Here is a 14745-nt window from a genome sequence, read left to right on the forward strand (position 1 = left end):
AAAAGGGACTGCTAGAGGTGGGGGAAAGAAAAAAAATGAAAGAGGAGGAGGGGGAAAGAAAAAAAATGAAAGAGGAGAAAGGGGGAAAAGGAGAAAATACATAGAAATATCAGAAAAATTCAGCTTAAAGTCTTAAGCTGTCAGATGTTAGAAAAATCATTACTTGTTTTCCTATTATTGTTATATTAGGTATTATTTATTATATTATTGTTCCATTATTATTGACACTCTACTATCATTTCTGAATTAATATACAACAAATTGCACACTCTTGCCAGGATTCGCACCTGGAATCTTCCACCCAAAGGATGGCTGTGTTGCTGTTACACCACAAGAGTTGTTTTTTTTGTTGTTTTATTAGAGTTGCAGAATTTAACTATTTAACTAACTATATACAAATGTTGTGAACTTGCAACTGTTTGAACTTTTTTGTACAAATGATTTAACACTTAAAACAAACAATTTAACACCAATAGAAATATCTTAAAAACAAATGTACACATTGCTTACATTTTTACAAGGAGCTTTTCCACTCTTCAATGGTCTTTCCAGATGCTGGACAGTACCATTTCCCCCGTAGCTGTGTGTGGCCAGTAAGTTTGCTTTTCGCCTTACCACACATTTTGCATTGGTAGTGGTAGCTTTCCTTACTTTGACGCTTCTTCGGGGGCTCACCCCTCATCGCTCGCTCCTGATCCTCAAAGGCTGCCTTTTGTAACCTCCATTCCCGGTAGCGATTGTGAGACGCTGGATCTGGCTGGTTAGAAGGTCCGTCCTGAGGTGGAGAATCGGGCACTGGTGGCAGCTGGTAAGAGCCCTGAGAGTGAGCTGCTGGAGGTGGTGGTGGCGGCAGGTTTGAGGACCAGCTCTGAAAGTGGGCTGCTGGTGGTGGTGGCGGCGGCTGGTATGAGGGCCCCGACCAGCCCTGAGAGTGAGAGGCTGGAGGCCGTTGGTAAGAGGCCCAGGCCTGATACTGAGACTCCGGTGTTGGAGGCAGCTGGTATGGGGACCAGCCACGAGATTGAGACGCTGGAGCTGATGGTGGTTGGTATGGGTACCAGCTCTGTGATTGAGACACAGGAGCTGGGTGTTGACGCTGCTCACAATAGGCTAGGTCAGATGAAGAGGGGAAAGGAACAGTCCAAGCATCATCTCCTCCAGCGTCTTCGCTGGAAACCTGAGTTTTGCGTCGGCGTCGCCGAATCACCGCCTCACCCTCACGGTTGTCAGGTTCCTCGAACTCCAGATCTGCATGCCCATGTGGAACAGGCTCAGATGGTAGGTCCAGGGCCTCCAGGAGGGATTCCTCGGCCACGTGGACCTGCTGAGGAAGCTCCACCCCTTGAAGCAGAGAATCGCGGTCGGCCCTCTTCTGCCGATCCTGCAGCCTATTTGTGGGGGGGATCAGAGTTTTTCACATTGTTTTTTAGTCATTATATGTTTTGAATTCATGTGCCTATGAATTTATAAGTCCTTTTGAAGGGAGTATATGAAACAGTAAAAATGAACTCACCAAGAAGAGACTGTTGTATTATTTATGGTTACCAGTACCAGGTTGGTGCTTTGCAGGATTTGTTGGCAATCCTCAATTAATTGTTTAATATGACCATACGTCATGACAATAGCCTGAGGAATTGGAAATGTCCTCCCCTTAGGGTCTTTTGGTCTATTTCTGCCTTCCTTGAACTCCTTGAAAAGCTTCAGTGCAACACACTCAGAGACCCTGGTGTAATCGGGTCTATGGGCAGCCTGGCCATGAACCATGAACAATCTGCGAAAAGACAAGATGATATAACCAACATTGTGTGTGTACTGTAAACACACAATGTGTGTGTTTGTTTTGTGGGTGTGTGTATATATATAAATATATATATACCCCTGTATGTAACATACAAATGTACAAACACACTTTTACACACATATTATTACAAGTATATTAAATGTATATATACACACACCATTAAAGTGTATGTGTATGCAGTAAATTACACATGAACACACAGCTACATACATATACTTGAAGCTGATTGTTTGCAGGTACCTCTCGGCTGCTTGTTGGCCTGGAGCAGAGCCACTGCGTTTCCGAGAGGCTCTCCATGGCCCTGGCAAGGTCGTCTTCTTATTTTTTAGGGAGTACTTTGTTGGGGACTTGTCGATTCCATCCAGGCTGGAGTACAACCTCAGTATATCTGCTATTTCTTGGTTCGAAAGAGCAGTTATCGTCCGGTTGAGGCTGACAAGGTACCCTGCCAAGGCATCGACTGCCTCCCATCCGGGAATGCCTCTGGGATCACACCGACTATCCTGTCATATGAAATGAAAACAAAAACAGTTTGTATAGCTAAATTAAGAGAAACACTGAAGGAATAAGCATTTCTAATGGTCAGACATTAGCTACTTTACCGGAGTTGAAGTGATAGGCCCACTGTCCTCAAATGGGGAGCTGACAGGACTCCGAGATGCACCTTCACTTTCAGCTGTAGGTTCCTAAAGGGAATTATTTGAAAGAAGTGAATGAGAGTACAGTGAGGTGAACTTTGTTGTGCCCATGTAACACAAAGGAATTACCCTTATCAAATTAGATTTACAGTGAAAATGTTCTGATACATAGGTTGCGACCCGACCCCTGATAAGCGGGTAACGATGAGGAGGATGTTCTGATAGATTATCAAAGGGCTATCACATCATTACCGGAGAAGAAGACGGGAAAAGAATATCAGTGGCCTGAGGTATTGTCTCATCAGGAAACTCATCCTCCTGAACTTCCTCCGGCCCCTCTGGCAGGTTGGCGCCAATTGCGTCAGGCGCACTCAGCAGATCTCCTCTGTTGGACTGGGCCAGCAAATACTCCACCGCAATAAGCTCACCTGCCATAAGTAGTCACCAGGAAAAATAAGATTGAAGTAGAAAGAGTGAGTGTAACCATCATGATCTGGCAGTTTGGCATTAATAGAATATTGTTCAGCATCTGTTCTTTTGTTGCCATGAGAATCTTACCGGTAGGTTTACCCGGGGGTGTAAACTCTTGAAGAAGTGCACTTCCCAGGACTCTGTTGCTGAGGGCGTTCACACTGGACATCAGACGAACATCATAAATCCGAGTTTGTGACGTGACACTCATATTCAGAGCCTGCTGGGCCCGATTGATGTTCCATCTGGACAACCCCTCCAGCATGTACATTTGCGTGTGCAGAGCATTACATCTCCACCCTGGCAAGAAAAAGGTATTAATGAAAACGAAAAAAAAGAATGTTAAAACAACTTGCATTTACATTAAGGCCCAATCCCATTTCTACCCCTTACCCCTTTCCCTTCCCCCTCCCCCTTACCCCTTCAAAACAAGGGGGAGGGGTAAGGGTAAGGGGTAAGGGGTAGAAATGGGATTGGGCCTTAGTCATTCAACAGACGCTTTTATCCAAAGCGACTCACAAGGGAGATATAACATTCAAAATACATTGCAACATGGACATTAGTGTAATAATAAATGCAGATTTTAATACTTAAGACACAGCTTGATCACATCTTAATACATTAACAAAGGATTTTAAATGTTAAGTGTTTCAACTTGCCTGGGATGAAACAGCATTGATGCTTATGAAAGCTCTCGAGAGAGGAGGACCCTCTGGCACATCTCAGGACGTCAAGTGCTTTATCCCCCTTCTCCAACTTTGATCCGGTGTTGATGTACAACTGTACACCAGTTGGATCTTGGATGCAGGGCAAGTGCTTCTGCTGCACCTCCCACACACGAGACATGCTCTCCTGGTTGATGAGCGACAACCCTGTGGTGTCTGTGAGGTCCCACATGGAGTCCAACAGTTGTTGGATGAGGGCGCGAGTCTCCTCAACCCCTCGCGTTTTCCTGCGGCAGTGCTTAGCGAGTTCGCTGGTGGTGATGCTCGCTAACACCTGGCTGTGGGTAGGATTGTGACCCGGGTGTTTTTTCACCAGCTCTGCCCTCTTGGCCTGCTGCAACTTTTCAATGTCTGCTTTGTCCCATTTGAAAATGCAGCTGGAAAGTTTTGAGCAGAATGTGCCATATAGTGGATGGTGCTCAGTGGTCAGGCCATTGGTAAAACGCCTCATGAAATGAAACACATCCAGTCTCACTGTGAAGGTCCATGGACGAAACCAAGTGAGAACTGGGCTCTCCCCTATAATAAACAACACGCCATAAATACATGTAATTCAGATTGTTTCCAGTCAACACATTACCAATTTCATTAATATACTGCTAAAACTATTCATCAAACAACAAATTCATAAGAAACATCCCAGCACAAATTGAAGGCAACACACCTGACTCACTGCAGCAGTCCCTGTCCACATATATGGCATCTGGCTCCGGCTCACCAGCATCCCTGTACCTCCGGACAACGCCTTGGCACAGGTCATCAAGGCCAGCCCCCTCACCAGTGGTCAGCACTGAGTTGAGAACTTGGCCAAGTTCATTGCCGATGTTGCTCATCCACGTGGCCGTGTTCTCAATGCCACCTGCCAGCTTTTTAGTGATCTACAGAAGAAATTAGCAAATCATTGGACATACTACTAAACACGGATGAGAACAAATTTACATCAGTTAACTTTTACCTTCTTGGTGGAGTCCAGCTTTAGGATTCTGCCATAAGTTGATGTTATAACACCTTTCAACTCCTCCAGGTGGCCAAGAACCTCATTCGTGTGGACGGTTTCAAACCACTGAGCCAGGGGCAGACGACTGAAGGTGGGTGGCTGTTGATATACAGGTTCGGACTGGGTGAGGACGCACGACTTTTTATGGACCTCACAATCAGTGAGGTAGTCGATAGTACGCCTCGCCCACTCCTCGCTGTGCACCTCCTGCAAGACCTGTTGCGAGTAGCTGGAGCTGTTCCCTACCGTGCGTGGTCGCAACATTGTGACACACTTCCTGTCCAGTGCCTGCTGTGTCGTTAGGACAGCAGGAAACTTGTTACGGTGGGAGGGATCCAGCTGCTGCAAGATCTCACTACTCCAAGGGCAGACAGGGATCATGCATTTGCTGCACCTTGGGTAGTCTCCACCTATCAGATAATACCTGGAGTCCACATCTATCACCTCTCTCACTTTGGTGTAAATGCCAGAGTGGTGCATCTTCCTTTTACACGACGTGCATTTAAGAGGGATGCTCCACATCCTCATTGGAGCCCACAGGAACATCCGCTGCCTAAAGTAGTGCAGTGGATCTGGAGGTGAGGTGGATCTAGTGGGGCTTGGAGGATGGTACCAGTTCTGAGTGTGCTTTTGTTTTAGCTGTCCTGTTCGGTCATATAGGATCTGTGCGATCCACTCCCGGTCAGCCTGATTTATGACTTTTAAGAACTGCTTCGGCAGAAAACTCAGCCAGTTCACTTGAGGAGGCCGCAGAGTTGGTGTTTGTTGTTGTGGTGCCGCCGGTGACGTCTCTTGGGCTATGGGAGGGACAGGAGCAGGGACGGGAACAACTGGTGGGTTGCTGTGTTGCTGTGGCGCCGGTGTTGTGTATAGTTCTGTTGGAGCCGGAACATCTATTGGTTCTGTTGGACAGCTCAAATGGTGAGCACTCTCAATGTGCTCCGACAATCCAATGAGTCCCCAGGCCGTTGCACCACACTGCTCACATCGCTCCTGGGCGTGGTAGTCTGACAGGTGCTGCGTGTAGTCCTCACCCATCACCTCCTTAGAACACAGCGAGCATGTGACAATCCCGCGGAGAGCTGGGTTTTCCTGACCTACAGCTGCTGCACTTGTGCTGGCCAGTTCACCAGGAGCCCTCCCCTCTGCCGCTGCACTGGCTGGTTCCTCAGGAGCTCTTCCCGCTGCAGCACTTGCCCCCGGGGCACTCTGAACTGGCTGATGCTGCGCCAGCCTTCTCTGGTGTATTCTTTTTGGCATTATTTTTTGGCAGTAAAGGTTGTGCTCTAGGTTACAATTAATTGAAATGAAAGGAAAATAGTGCAAGACGTCCTTGATTCATCGTATTTCTTTCCATGAAATTGAACACGATGTACTTATGTAAGAATGGTGCGAACGATGAGGATGGGATTCGAACCCACGCGTGCAGAGCACAATGGATTAGCAGTCCATCACCTTAACCACTCGGCCACCCCATCAGCTTACCAATCGCTATAATACTTTTTAATTTTTGCAAAATGTGGTCGAGACAAAATATGGGCAAGAGAGAATTTTTGAAAAAGTGTTTAAAGTCTCGGTGTTAGAAAAATGGAAGAGGGACACAGCGTAGAGCAGTCGTCTGAAGCTACACTGCTCTAATAGGTTCCACCGAGACTTGAACTCGGATCGCTGGAGTCAGAGTCCAGAGTGCTAACCATTACACCATGGAACCATTTCACCTTAGACTGTTTCAGTAGACTGTGCAACCGTTCTTTAAACTAAATATAAGTGAAAATGACGAATTGAACAGTTCCACCGAGATTTGAGTTTGGGTTCGATGATTTCCGAGCATAATTTATGACATTGTGGCATTGGTGGTATAGTGGTGAGCATAGCTGCCTTTTAAGCAGTTGACCTGGGTTCGATCCCGGCCAATGCATTGGTATGCTTTTTCGAATGCCACAGGGATTCAGGACTTTAGAAATCAGTGTCTGTGTTTTCTTTTCGGTAAATATTGTGCTCTAGACTACATTTTGGCGGAACTGAAATACTACATTTTGGCGGAACTGAAATACTTAACCGTGGTTCCGACCATACAGAATGAACAAGACTCTTGCTTTAGCGAATGAGAACTTTCAAGATCAGTGTCTGTATTTTTTGGCAGTAAAGGTTGTGCTCTAGGTTACAATTAATTGAAATGAAAGGAAAATAGTGCAAGACATCCTTGATTCATCGTATTTTTTTCCATGAAATTGAACACGATGTACTTATGTAAGAATGGTGCAAACGATGAGGATGGGATTCGAACCCACGCGTGCAGAGCACAATGGATTAGCAGTCCATCACCTTAACCACTCGGCCACCCCATCAGCTTTCCAATCGCTATAATACTTTTTAATTTTTGCAAAATGTGGTCGAGACAAAATATGGGCAAGAGAGAATTTTTGAAAAAGTGTTTAAAGTCTCGGTGTTAGAAAAATGGAAGAGGGACACAGCGTAGAGCAGTCGTCTGAAGCTACACTGCTCTAATAGGTTCCACCGAGACTTGAACTCGGATCGCTGGATTCAGAGTCCAGAGTGCTAACCATTACACCATGGAACCCTTTCACCTTAGACTGTTTCAGTAGACTGTGCAACAGTTCTTTAAACTAAATATAAGTGAAAATGACGAATTGAACAGTTCCACCGAGATTTGAGTTTGGGTTCGATGATTTTCGAGCATACTATATGACATTGTGGCATTGGTGGTATAGTGGTGAGCATAGCTGCCTTCCAAGCAGTTGACCCGGGTTCGATTCCCGGCCAATGCATTGGAATGCTTTTTCGAATGCCACAGGGATTCAGGACTTTAGAAATCAGTGTCTGTGTTTTCTTTTCGGTAAATATTGTGCTCTAGACTACATTTTGGCGGAACTGAAATACTACATTTTGGCGGAACTGAAATACTTAACCGTGGTTCAGACCATACAGAATGAACAAGACTCTTGCTTTAGCGAATGAGAACTTTCAAGATCAGTGTCTGTATTTTTTGGCAGTAAAGGTTGTGCTCTAGGTTACAATTAATTGAAATGAAAGGAAAATAGTGCAAGACATCCTTGATTCATCGTATTTTTTTCCATGAAATTGAACACGATGTACTTATGTAAGAATGGTGCAAACGATGAGGATGGGATTCGAACCCACGTGTACAGAGCACAATGGATTAGCATTCCATCACCTTAACCACTCGGCCACCCCATCAGCTTACCAATCGCTATAATACTTTTTAATTTTTGCAAAATGTGGTCGAGACAAAATATGGGCAAGAGAGAATTTTTGAAAAAGTGTTTAAAGTCTCGGTGTTAGAAAAATGGTAGAGGGACACAGCGTAGAGCAGTCGTCTGAAGCTACACTGCTCTAATAGGTTCCACCGAGACTTGAACTCGGATCGCTGGATTCAGAGTCCATAGTGCTAACCATTACACCATGGAACCATTTCACCTTAGACTGTTTCAGTAGACTGTGCAACCGTTCTTTAAACTAAATATAAGTGAAAATGACAAATTGAACAGTTCCACCGAGATTTGAGTTTGGGTTCGATGATTTCCGAGCATACTATATGACATTGTGGCATTGGTGGTATAGTGGTGAGCATAGCTGCCTTCCAAGCAGTTGACCCGGGTTCGATTCCCGGCCAATGCATTGGAATACTTTTTCGAATGCCACAGGGATTCAGGACTTTAGAAATCAGTGTCTGTGTTTTCTTTTCGGTAAATATTGTGCTCTAGACTACATTTTGGCGGAACTGAAATACTACATTTTGGCGGAACTGAAATACTTAACCGTGGTTCAGACCATACAGAATGAACAAGACTCTTGCTTTAGCGAATGAGAACTTTCAAGATCAGTGTCTGTATTTTTTGGCAGTAAAGGTTGTGCTCTAGGATACAATTAATTGAAATGAAAGGAAAATAGTGCAAGACGTCCTTGATTCATCGTATTTTTTTCCATGAAATTGAACACGATGTACTTATGTAAGAATGGTGCGAACGATGAGGATGGGATTCGAACCCACGCGTGCAGAGCACAATGGATTAGCAGTCCATCACCTTAACCACTCGGCCAAAGCAGTTTTGAAATTGCCCAGTTTTGTTTATTAATACTTTTTAAATGATGTATTTGTTTCAACAAGTTGCATACTCTTGCCAGGATTTGCACCTGGTGTCTCCCACCCCAAGGATGGACGTGTTACTATTACACCACAAGAGTTGTTTTTTTTGTTGTTGTTTTTTTTTTGCAAATAGTTACATCAGCAACTATTCTGTTTTGTTTTTTTTTGCAAATAGTTGCAACGGCAACTAATTATTATTATTTTTTGCAACAGCAATTATACTTATTTTTCAACAGTGAACGTTAACATATTTTCTGATAAGAAATAAAAAATATTACAATAAAAAAGAATGCGTATTGGGGTAATTACAAGGAGCTTCTCCACTCCTCTAGGGTCTGTCCCGATGCAGGGCAGTACCATTTTCCACGTAACTGAGAGTGTCCAGTTTTCTTTGATTTGGGTTGACCACACAGCTTGCACTCATAGTGGTAGCTCTCTTTAGCCTGTCGCTTCTTTGGGGGCTCACCTTTCCTTATTCGCTCCTGGTTCTCAAGGGCTGCCTTGTGCAATCGCCATTCACGCTGGCGATTAAGGTGACCTAGTGCCTCTGGGTGTGCTTGGTGAGGGAGCCTATGTTGGTCAGGACAGTAGGAGGTGGATGACCAGCCCTGGGAGGATCCTGAGGGTGGTGGGTGGGTGGCACACCAGCCCTGGGAGGATGCTGAGGGTGGTGGGTGGGTGGAAGACCAGCCCTGGGAGGATGCTGAGGGTGGTGGGTGGGTGGAAGACCAGCCCTGGGAGGATGCTGAGGGTGGTGGGCGGGTGGAAGACCAGCCCTGGTTGGACGCTGAGGGTAGCGGGTGGGTGGAAGACCAGCCCTGGGAGGATGCTGAGGGTGGTGGGTGGGTGGAAGACCAGCCCTGGGAGGATGCTGAGGGTGGTGGGTGGGTGGAAGACCAGCCCTGGTTGGACGCTGAGGGTGGTGGTTGGGTGGATGACCAAACATGGGAGTGTGCAAGGGGTGCCTGGTAAGTGGACCAGCCTTGAGTGTGAGTTGGGGGTAGCTGATGGGCAGAGGAGTACTCCTGGGAGTGTTCCGGGGGTGCCTGGAGATAAGAAGTCCAGCTCTGGTAGTTTGTTGGGGGCGGCTGGTAGGTAGAGGACCAGCTCTCCATACAGCTGCTTCCAGCGGAAGCAGCTGTCGCTGGCGGATTTTTGCCTCACCCTCATGGTTCTCAGGCTCCTGGAACTCCAAAAGAGTGTGTCCATGCTGAACTGGCTGTGTTGGTAGGTCACGAGCATCCAGGAGGGATTCCTTAGCTAAGGCAATCTGCTGTGGAAGTTGCACGCCCTGTAGCAAAGAGTCCCGTTCCGTTCTCTTTTGGCGATCTTGCAGCCTGCAGAGACAGAAAACAAAACACAGTGAGTTAATTGTTTAAAATGTTCAAGTATCCAATTCAATCAATTCATGAAGATATAAAAGATGAACTCACCAGCAGGACACGGTGGTGGTATTGATGGTTACCAGTACCAGGTCACTCCTGTCCATGATCTCTCTGGAGTCCTCCACTAGCTGCTTGATATGGGAGTAAGCCATTGTGATGGATTGGGGTATGGCAAATGTCCTCCCTTGATTGTCCTTTGGCCTATTTCGGGCTTCCTTATACTCTTTTAACAGCTTAAGAGCAACACACTCTGACACTCTGTTGTGGTCTGGTCTGTGAGCAGCCTGACCATGGACCATGAACAATCTGCAAATAGATGACCAGATCACATAGTGCTCATCGTATATGCCTGTTCACATATTGACATAAATATACTCATACAAATGCTAAAGAATGCAGCTATATGAGATGTAGATACCTCTCGGCTGCTTGCTGGCCTGGAGCAGAGCCACTGCGCTTTCGCGAAGCTCTCCAAGGTCCTGGCAGAGTAGTTTTTTTGGTCTTGAGGGTGTATCTGGTGGGGGTCTGGTCATAGACATTCAAGAATGCGTACAACCTCAAAATCTCTGCCACTTCACCGTTGGAGAGTGCAGTGATGGTTCGGTTAAGCCCAACCAGGTACCCTGCCAAGGCATCAACTGCCTCCCATCCAGCAATCCCTCTGGCATCACACCTAGTGTCCTGTTACAAGAATTGAACCAATAAAGCTGATATTAAACATCTGATAATATAAAGAAGCCCACATTTCTAACGGTGAAACATTATCCACTTTACCGGAGCTGGAGTAATGAGCCCACTCTCTTCAAATGAGGCGAGGACATCGATTGGGGAGTGGACAGGACATGCAGTGGCATCTCTCTCATCAATTAGGGAGTGGACGGGACTTGCAGAGGCCTCTCTCTCCTCAATTGGGGAGTGGACGGGACTTGCAGAGGCATCTCTCTCCTCAAATGGGGAGTGGACGGGTCCTGCAGAGGCATAACTCTCCTCAAATGGGGACCGGGGATCTGACCTGGGCCTGGGGCCACCGCTTCCAATTTCCTGAGGTGATTAATAAAAGAATACATTTATCTTTTAAAGTTTTTTTGTGTCTGTTTTTCATCAAAAATGAACTGTTTATTAGTTCTCCAATATTTTTTTGATGTCTGATATACTGTTGACATAATATTACCTGCAATGTGAGGTCATGAGCCTGTGGTACGGTCAAATCCGGACATTCATCCTTGAGGTCTTCATCGAAGATATCTGGCAGGATGCCATCATTAGCCTCATCATCAATATCACCAACCTGCTGTCTCAGAAGATCTCCTCTGTTTGACTGTGCGAGAAGATACTCCACAGCAATACGCTCTCCTGCAATAAGTATCCAGTGAAAAATGATTGTGTTATTGCCTGCCATGTCACAGTATAGGTTTGATCATCATCAACAGCAGACTTTTCTTACCGGTAGGTTTCCCAGGGGGGATAAACTCTGGAAGAAGAGGTTTTCCCAAGACCTTCTGGCTGAGCGCATTCACGTTGGACATCAAGCGAATGTCATATATTCTTGTCTTGGATGTCTCATTCATACCAAGTGCTTGTGCTGACCGGTTCAAATTCCACCTTGACAAACCCTCAAGCATGTACATCTGAGTGTGCAATGCATTGCATCTCCACCCTGATGAGATCAAAAACAGGATCACTGATTACAACAACTTGCAATATTATGTCAACATTCAATAGCAAAATATACCATATGTGTGTGAGGTTTTATCATGCCTGGAATGAAAGCACACTGGTGCTTATGGAAGCTTTCCAGAGAGGAGGACCCTCTGCCGCATCTTAGGACATCCAACGTTTTGTCTCCTTTCTCCAGCCCTGACCCAATGTTGGTATAAAGCTGCACTCCTGGTGGATCCTGGATGCAGGCAAGGTGCTTCTGCTGTACCTCCCACACTCGAGACATGTGCTCGTGGTTGATGAGGTGCAGCCCGGTGCCGTCCACAAGCTGCCACATGGAGTCTAGAAGCCTTTTGATGAGGGCACGGGTCTCCTCCACTCCCCGGGTTTTCCTTCGGCAGTGCTTGGCTAGCTCTTTAGAGCTGATGCTCGCCAACACCTGGGCATCTGTTGGCTGATGGCCCTGATGTTTCTTCTTCAGCTCTGTCCGCTTGGCCTCTTTCAGATGACAGACGTCCTGCATGTCCCACTCAAAAATGCAGCTCGACAATTTAGAACAGAAGGTACCATACAGTGGATGGTGTTCCGTGGTGAGACCTCTTGTGAATCGCCTCATGAAGTGGAACATATCCAACCGCACAGTGGATGTCCATGGCCGAAACCAAATTAGAACTGGGCCCACTCCTGTATTCACAAGATCATGAATACATTTTTTTTATTTGTAGTCAGACTGTCACCAACTGCCTTAATTTGGCAAAAAACATCAACACAAATTACAGGTAACTCACCTCTGTCACTGCAACAGTCTCTATCCACATAGATGGCGTCTGGCTGTGGCTCACCAGCATCCCTGTACCGTTGGACGATACCTTGACAAAGGTCATCAAGCCCAGCCCCCTCGCCGGTTGTGAGGACAGAGTTGAGAACTTGACCATACTCGTTCCCCACATTGGTCATCCATGTTGCGGTGCCCTCAATTCCCCCAGCCAGTTTTTTGGTGACCTATATCAAAAAAAAGGCATACATCATTAGCACATGTATTGTTATCCAACCCTAAAAGAATAAATGAGCTCAAGCTTATGTAGGTTTACATTTACCTTCTTAGTGGAATCAAGCTTAAGAATTTTGCCAAACGTTGAAGTTATGACACCTTTGAGCTCATCAAGGTGACTGACAACATCGTTGGTATGCACTGTCTCAAACCACTGGGCCAGGGGCACGGGACAGAAGGATGGTGGCTTTAGATAAACAGCCTTGGACTGCTTCAGGCTGGATCTCCTGTGAAATTCACAATCTGTGAAATAGTCACAGGATCTCCTAGCCCACTCCTCACTGTGTGCATCTTGAAAGGCCTGCTGCAGGTAACTGGAGCTATTCCCTTCTGTTCTGGGACGCAAAAGTGTCACGCATTTTCGGTCCAGTGCCAAATGTGTTGTTAACACAGCAGGGAATTTGTTGCAGTTAGAGGGGTCGAGCTGCTTTAAAATGTCACTACTCCAAGGACCGAAAGTTTGCGATGGTTTGCACTGGCTGCACCTTGGGTAATCTCCCCCTATCAAGTAGTACCTTGAATCCACATCAATGACCTCTCTGACCTTGGTGTAAATACCAGAGTGGTGCAGTCTTCTTTTGCACTGAGGGCATTTCAGAGGGATGCTCCACATGCGCATTGGGGCCCACAGGAACATCCTCTGCCTAAAATAGTCATCTGGGTTTGGAGGGGCCACAGATCTGATTGGACTTGGGGGGTGGTGCCAATTTTGGCTGATCTCCTGTCTCAGCTGCCCACTCGCTTCATAGATGATGTGGGCAATCCACTCCCGGTCACCTGGCTTGATGACCCGGAGGAATGGCTTTGATAAAAACCTAGCACGGCTAACCCCTTGAGAGCGGAAAGGGACTGGGAACCCCGGTGCTGGTGCTGCTGGAGGAGGAGCAGAGGCAGGGGCAGGAAGAAGTGGTGTGCCTCTCTGAGTCGCTGGTGCCATCTCAGATACTCTGGAAGGGACAGGAGCAGGAGCATCTTGGAGACGGATGTTTGATGTCGTCTCCTTGGCTGTGAGGCAGACTGGAGCTGGAGCATCTCTGGGACAGAGGACTGGCGTCGGTGTAATCAGTGCTGGTGCTGCTGGAGGAGGAGCAGAGGCAGGGGCAGGAAGAAGTGGTGTGCCTCTCTGAGTCGCTGGTGCCATCTCAGATACCCTGGAAGGGACAGGAGCAGGAGCATCTTGGAGACGGATGTTAGATGTCGTCTCCTTGGCTGTGAGGCAGACTGGAGCTGGAGCATCTCTGGGACAGAGGACTGGCGTCGGTGTAATCGCCTGGGCTGGGGTAGTAGAGGGATGGGCTGAAGGGGCTGGAGGAGAAATGTTTGGGAGGTCTGGTGGAGATAAGACATGACACTTCTCGAGGTGCTCTGATAATCTGACAGCACCCTCAGCCTTTGTACCGCAGTGCTGACACTGCTCCTGGACATGGAAGTCTGACAGGTGCTGCGTAAAGTGGTCAGAGAACACTTCCTGAGCACAAAGGGAGCATGTTATAAAGGTACTGGCTGAACTTTCCAGACTTCCAGCTGCTGCACTGGCCTTTGGTGCGTCTGGTGTATCTGCTGCAATAGCCTTTGCTGCGTCTGGTGTATCTGCTGCTCTACTGCTGTTGGCCTGCACTGCCTGTGGACCTGCAGCGGTCCCTGCCTGCTGTCCTAACTGGGGGAGACAACATTTTGTATTTACTCTCTAAATCCTCTTATCCTCTAAATCAAACAATACTCTGCATCAAAACAAGTCAGTTGGAGAATCAATCACATACAACGAAGAACCAGCCATGGGGAACAGCTGTAGAGGAAGCATTTGTCAGCATGTTTGTCTCACATCATATGTTTAAGGATTCAATGACAATGCTTACATCATGGTAGCCACATTTGCAGGGGATCTTTTT

At 46.7% G+C, this 14745-nt stretch overlaps 2 protein-coding genes and 10 non-coding genes across 13 annotated transcripts; 3 read left to right on the forward strand and 9 right to left on the reverse strand.

Annotated features, from left to right (window-relative positions):
* Nucleotides 1–90: 90 nt before the first annotated feature.
* On the reverse strand, nt 91–3312 carry LOC130391429 (uncharacterized). 2 transcript variants are annotated; one of them, XM_056601601.1, is made up of 6 exons: nt 2998–3312; nt 2692–2867; nt 2404–2487; nt 2042–2304; nt 1514–1771; nt 91–1388 (listed from the first exon to the last, which is right to left on the reverse strand). In XM_056601601.1, the coding sequence occupies exons 1-6, from the start codon at nt 3266–3268 to the stop codon at nt 515–517; spliced, it is 1926 nt and encodes a 641-aa protein (XP_056457576.1). In that variant the 5' UTR covers nt 3269–3312; the 3' UTR covers nt 91–514. The 2 variants fall into 2 exon arrangements, with proteins under 2 accessions (XP_056457576.1, XP_056457661.1); XM_056601686.1 differs by having other exon boundaries at nt 2692–3312.
* Nucleotides 3313–3350: 38 nt separating this feature from the next.
* On the reverse strand, nt 3351–5768 carry LOC130391555 (uncharacterized). The gene is made up of 2 exons (XM_056601798.1): nt 4591–5768; nt 3351–4513 (listed from the first exon to the last, which is right to left on the reverse strand). Exons 1-2 carry the CDS (start codon nt 5668–5670, stop codon nt 4241–4243), a joined length of 1353 nt encoding a protein of 450 aa, XP_056457773.1. The 5' UTR covers nt 5671–5768; the 3' UTR covers nt 3351–4240.
* Nucleotides 5769–6028: 260 nt separating this feature from the next.
* Nucleotides 6029–6110, reverse strand: trnas-gcu (transfer RNA serine (anticodon GCU)). Its single transcript has one exon. It is a non-coding gene; the product is annotated as a tRNA-Ser (tRNA).
* A 161-nt stretch (nt 6111–6271) lies between these two features.
* Nucleotides 6272–6343, reverse strand: trnaq-cug (transfer RNA glutamine (anticodon CUG)). Its single transcript has one exon. It is a non-coding gene; the product is annotated as a tRNA-Gln (tRNA).
* A 136-nt stretch (nt 6344–6479) lies between these two features.
* On the forward strand, nt 6480–6550 carry trnak-uuu (transfer RNA lysine (anticodon UUU)). The gene has a single exon. It is a non-coding gene; the product is annotated as a tRNA-Lys (tRNA).
* Nucleotides 6551–6898: 348 nt separating this feature from the next.
* On the reverse strand, nt 6899–6980 carry trnas-gcu (transfer RNA serine (anticodon GCU)). Its single transcript has one exon. It is a non-coding gene; the product is annotated as a tRNA-Ser (tRNA).
* A 161-nt stretch (nt 6981–7141) lies between these two features.
* On the reverse strand, nt 7142–7213 carry trnaq-cug (transfer RNA glutamine (anticodon CUG)). The gene has a single exon. It is a non-coding gene; the product is annotated as a tRNA-Gln (tRNA).
* Nucleotides 7214–7349: 136 nt separating this feature from the next.
* trnag-ucc (transfer RNA glycine (anticodon UCC)) lies at nt 7350–7421 on the forward strand. Its single transcript has one exon. It is a non-coding gene; the product is annotated as a tRNA-Gly (tRNA).
* Nucleotides 7422–7769: 348 nt separating this feature from the next.
* Nucleotides 7770–7851, reverse strand: trnas-gcu (transfer RNA serine (anticodon GCU)). The gene has a single exon. It is a non-coding gene; the product is annotated as a tRNA-Ser (tRNA).
* Nucleotides 7852–8012: 161 nt separating this feature from the next.
* Nucleotides 8013–8084, reverse strand: trnaq-cug (transfer RNA glutamine (anticodon CUG)). Its single transcript has one exon. It is a non-coding gene; the product is annotated as a tRNA-Gln (tRNA).
* Nucleotides 8085–8220: 136 nt separating this feature from the next.
* Nucleotides 8221–8292, forward strand: trnag-ucc (transfer RNA glycine (anticodon UCC)). Its single transcript has one exon. It is a non-coding gene; the product is annotated as a tRNA-Gly (tRNA).
* Nucleotides 8293–8640: 348 nt separating this feature from the next.
* trnas-gcu (transfer RNA serine (anticodon GCU)) lies at nt 8641–8719 on the reverse strand. Its single transcript has one exon. It is a non-coding gene; the product is annotated as a tRNA-Ser (tRNA).
* Between the last annotated feature and the right edge of the window lie 6026 nt (nt 8720–14745).

This window comes from Gadus chalcogrammus, chromosome 1 (assembly GCF_026213295.1).
Source record: "Gadus chalcogrammus isolate NIFS_2021 chromosome 1, NIFS_Gcha_1.0, whole genome shotgun sequence".
Lineage (NCBI taxonomy): Eukaryota > Metazoa > Chordata > Actinopteri > Gadiformes > Gadidae > Gadus > Gadus chalcogrammus.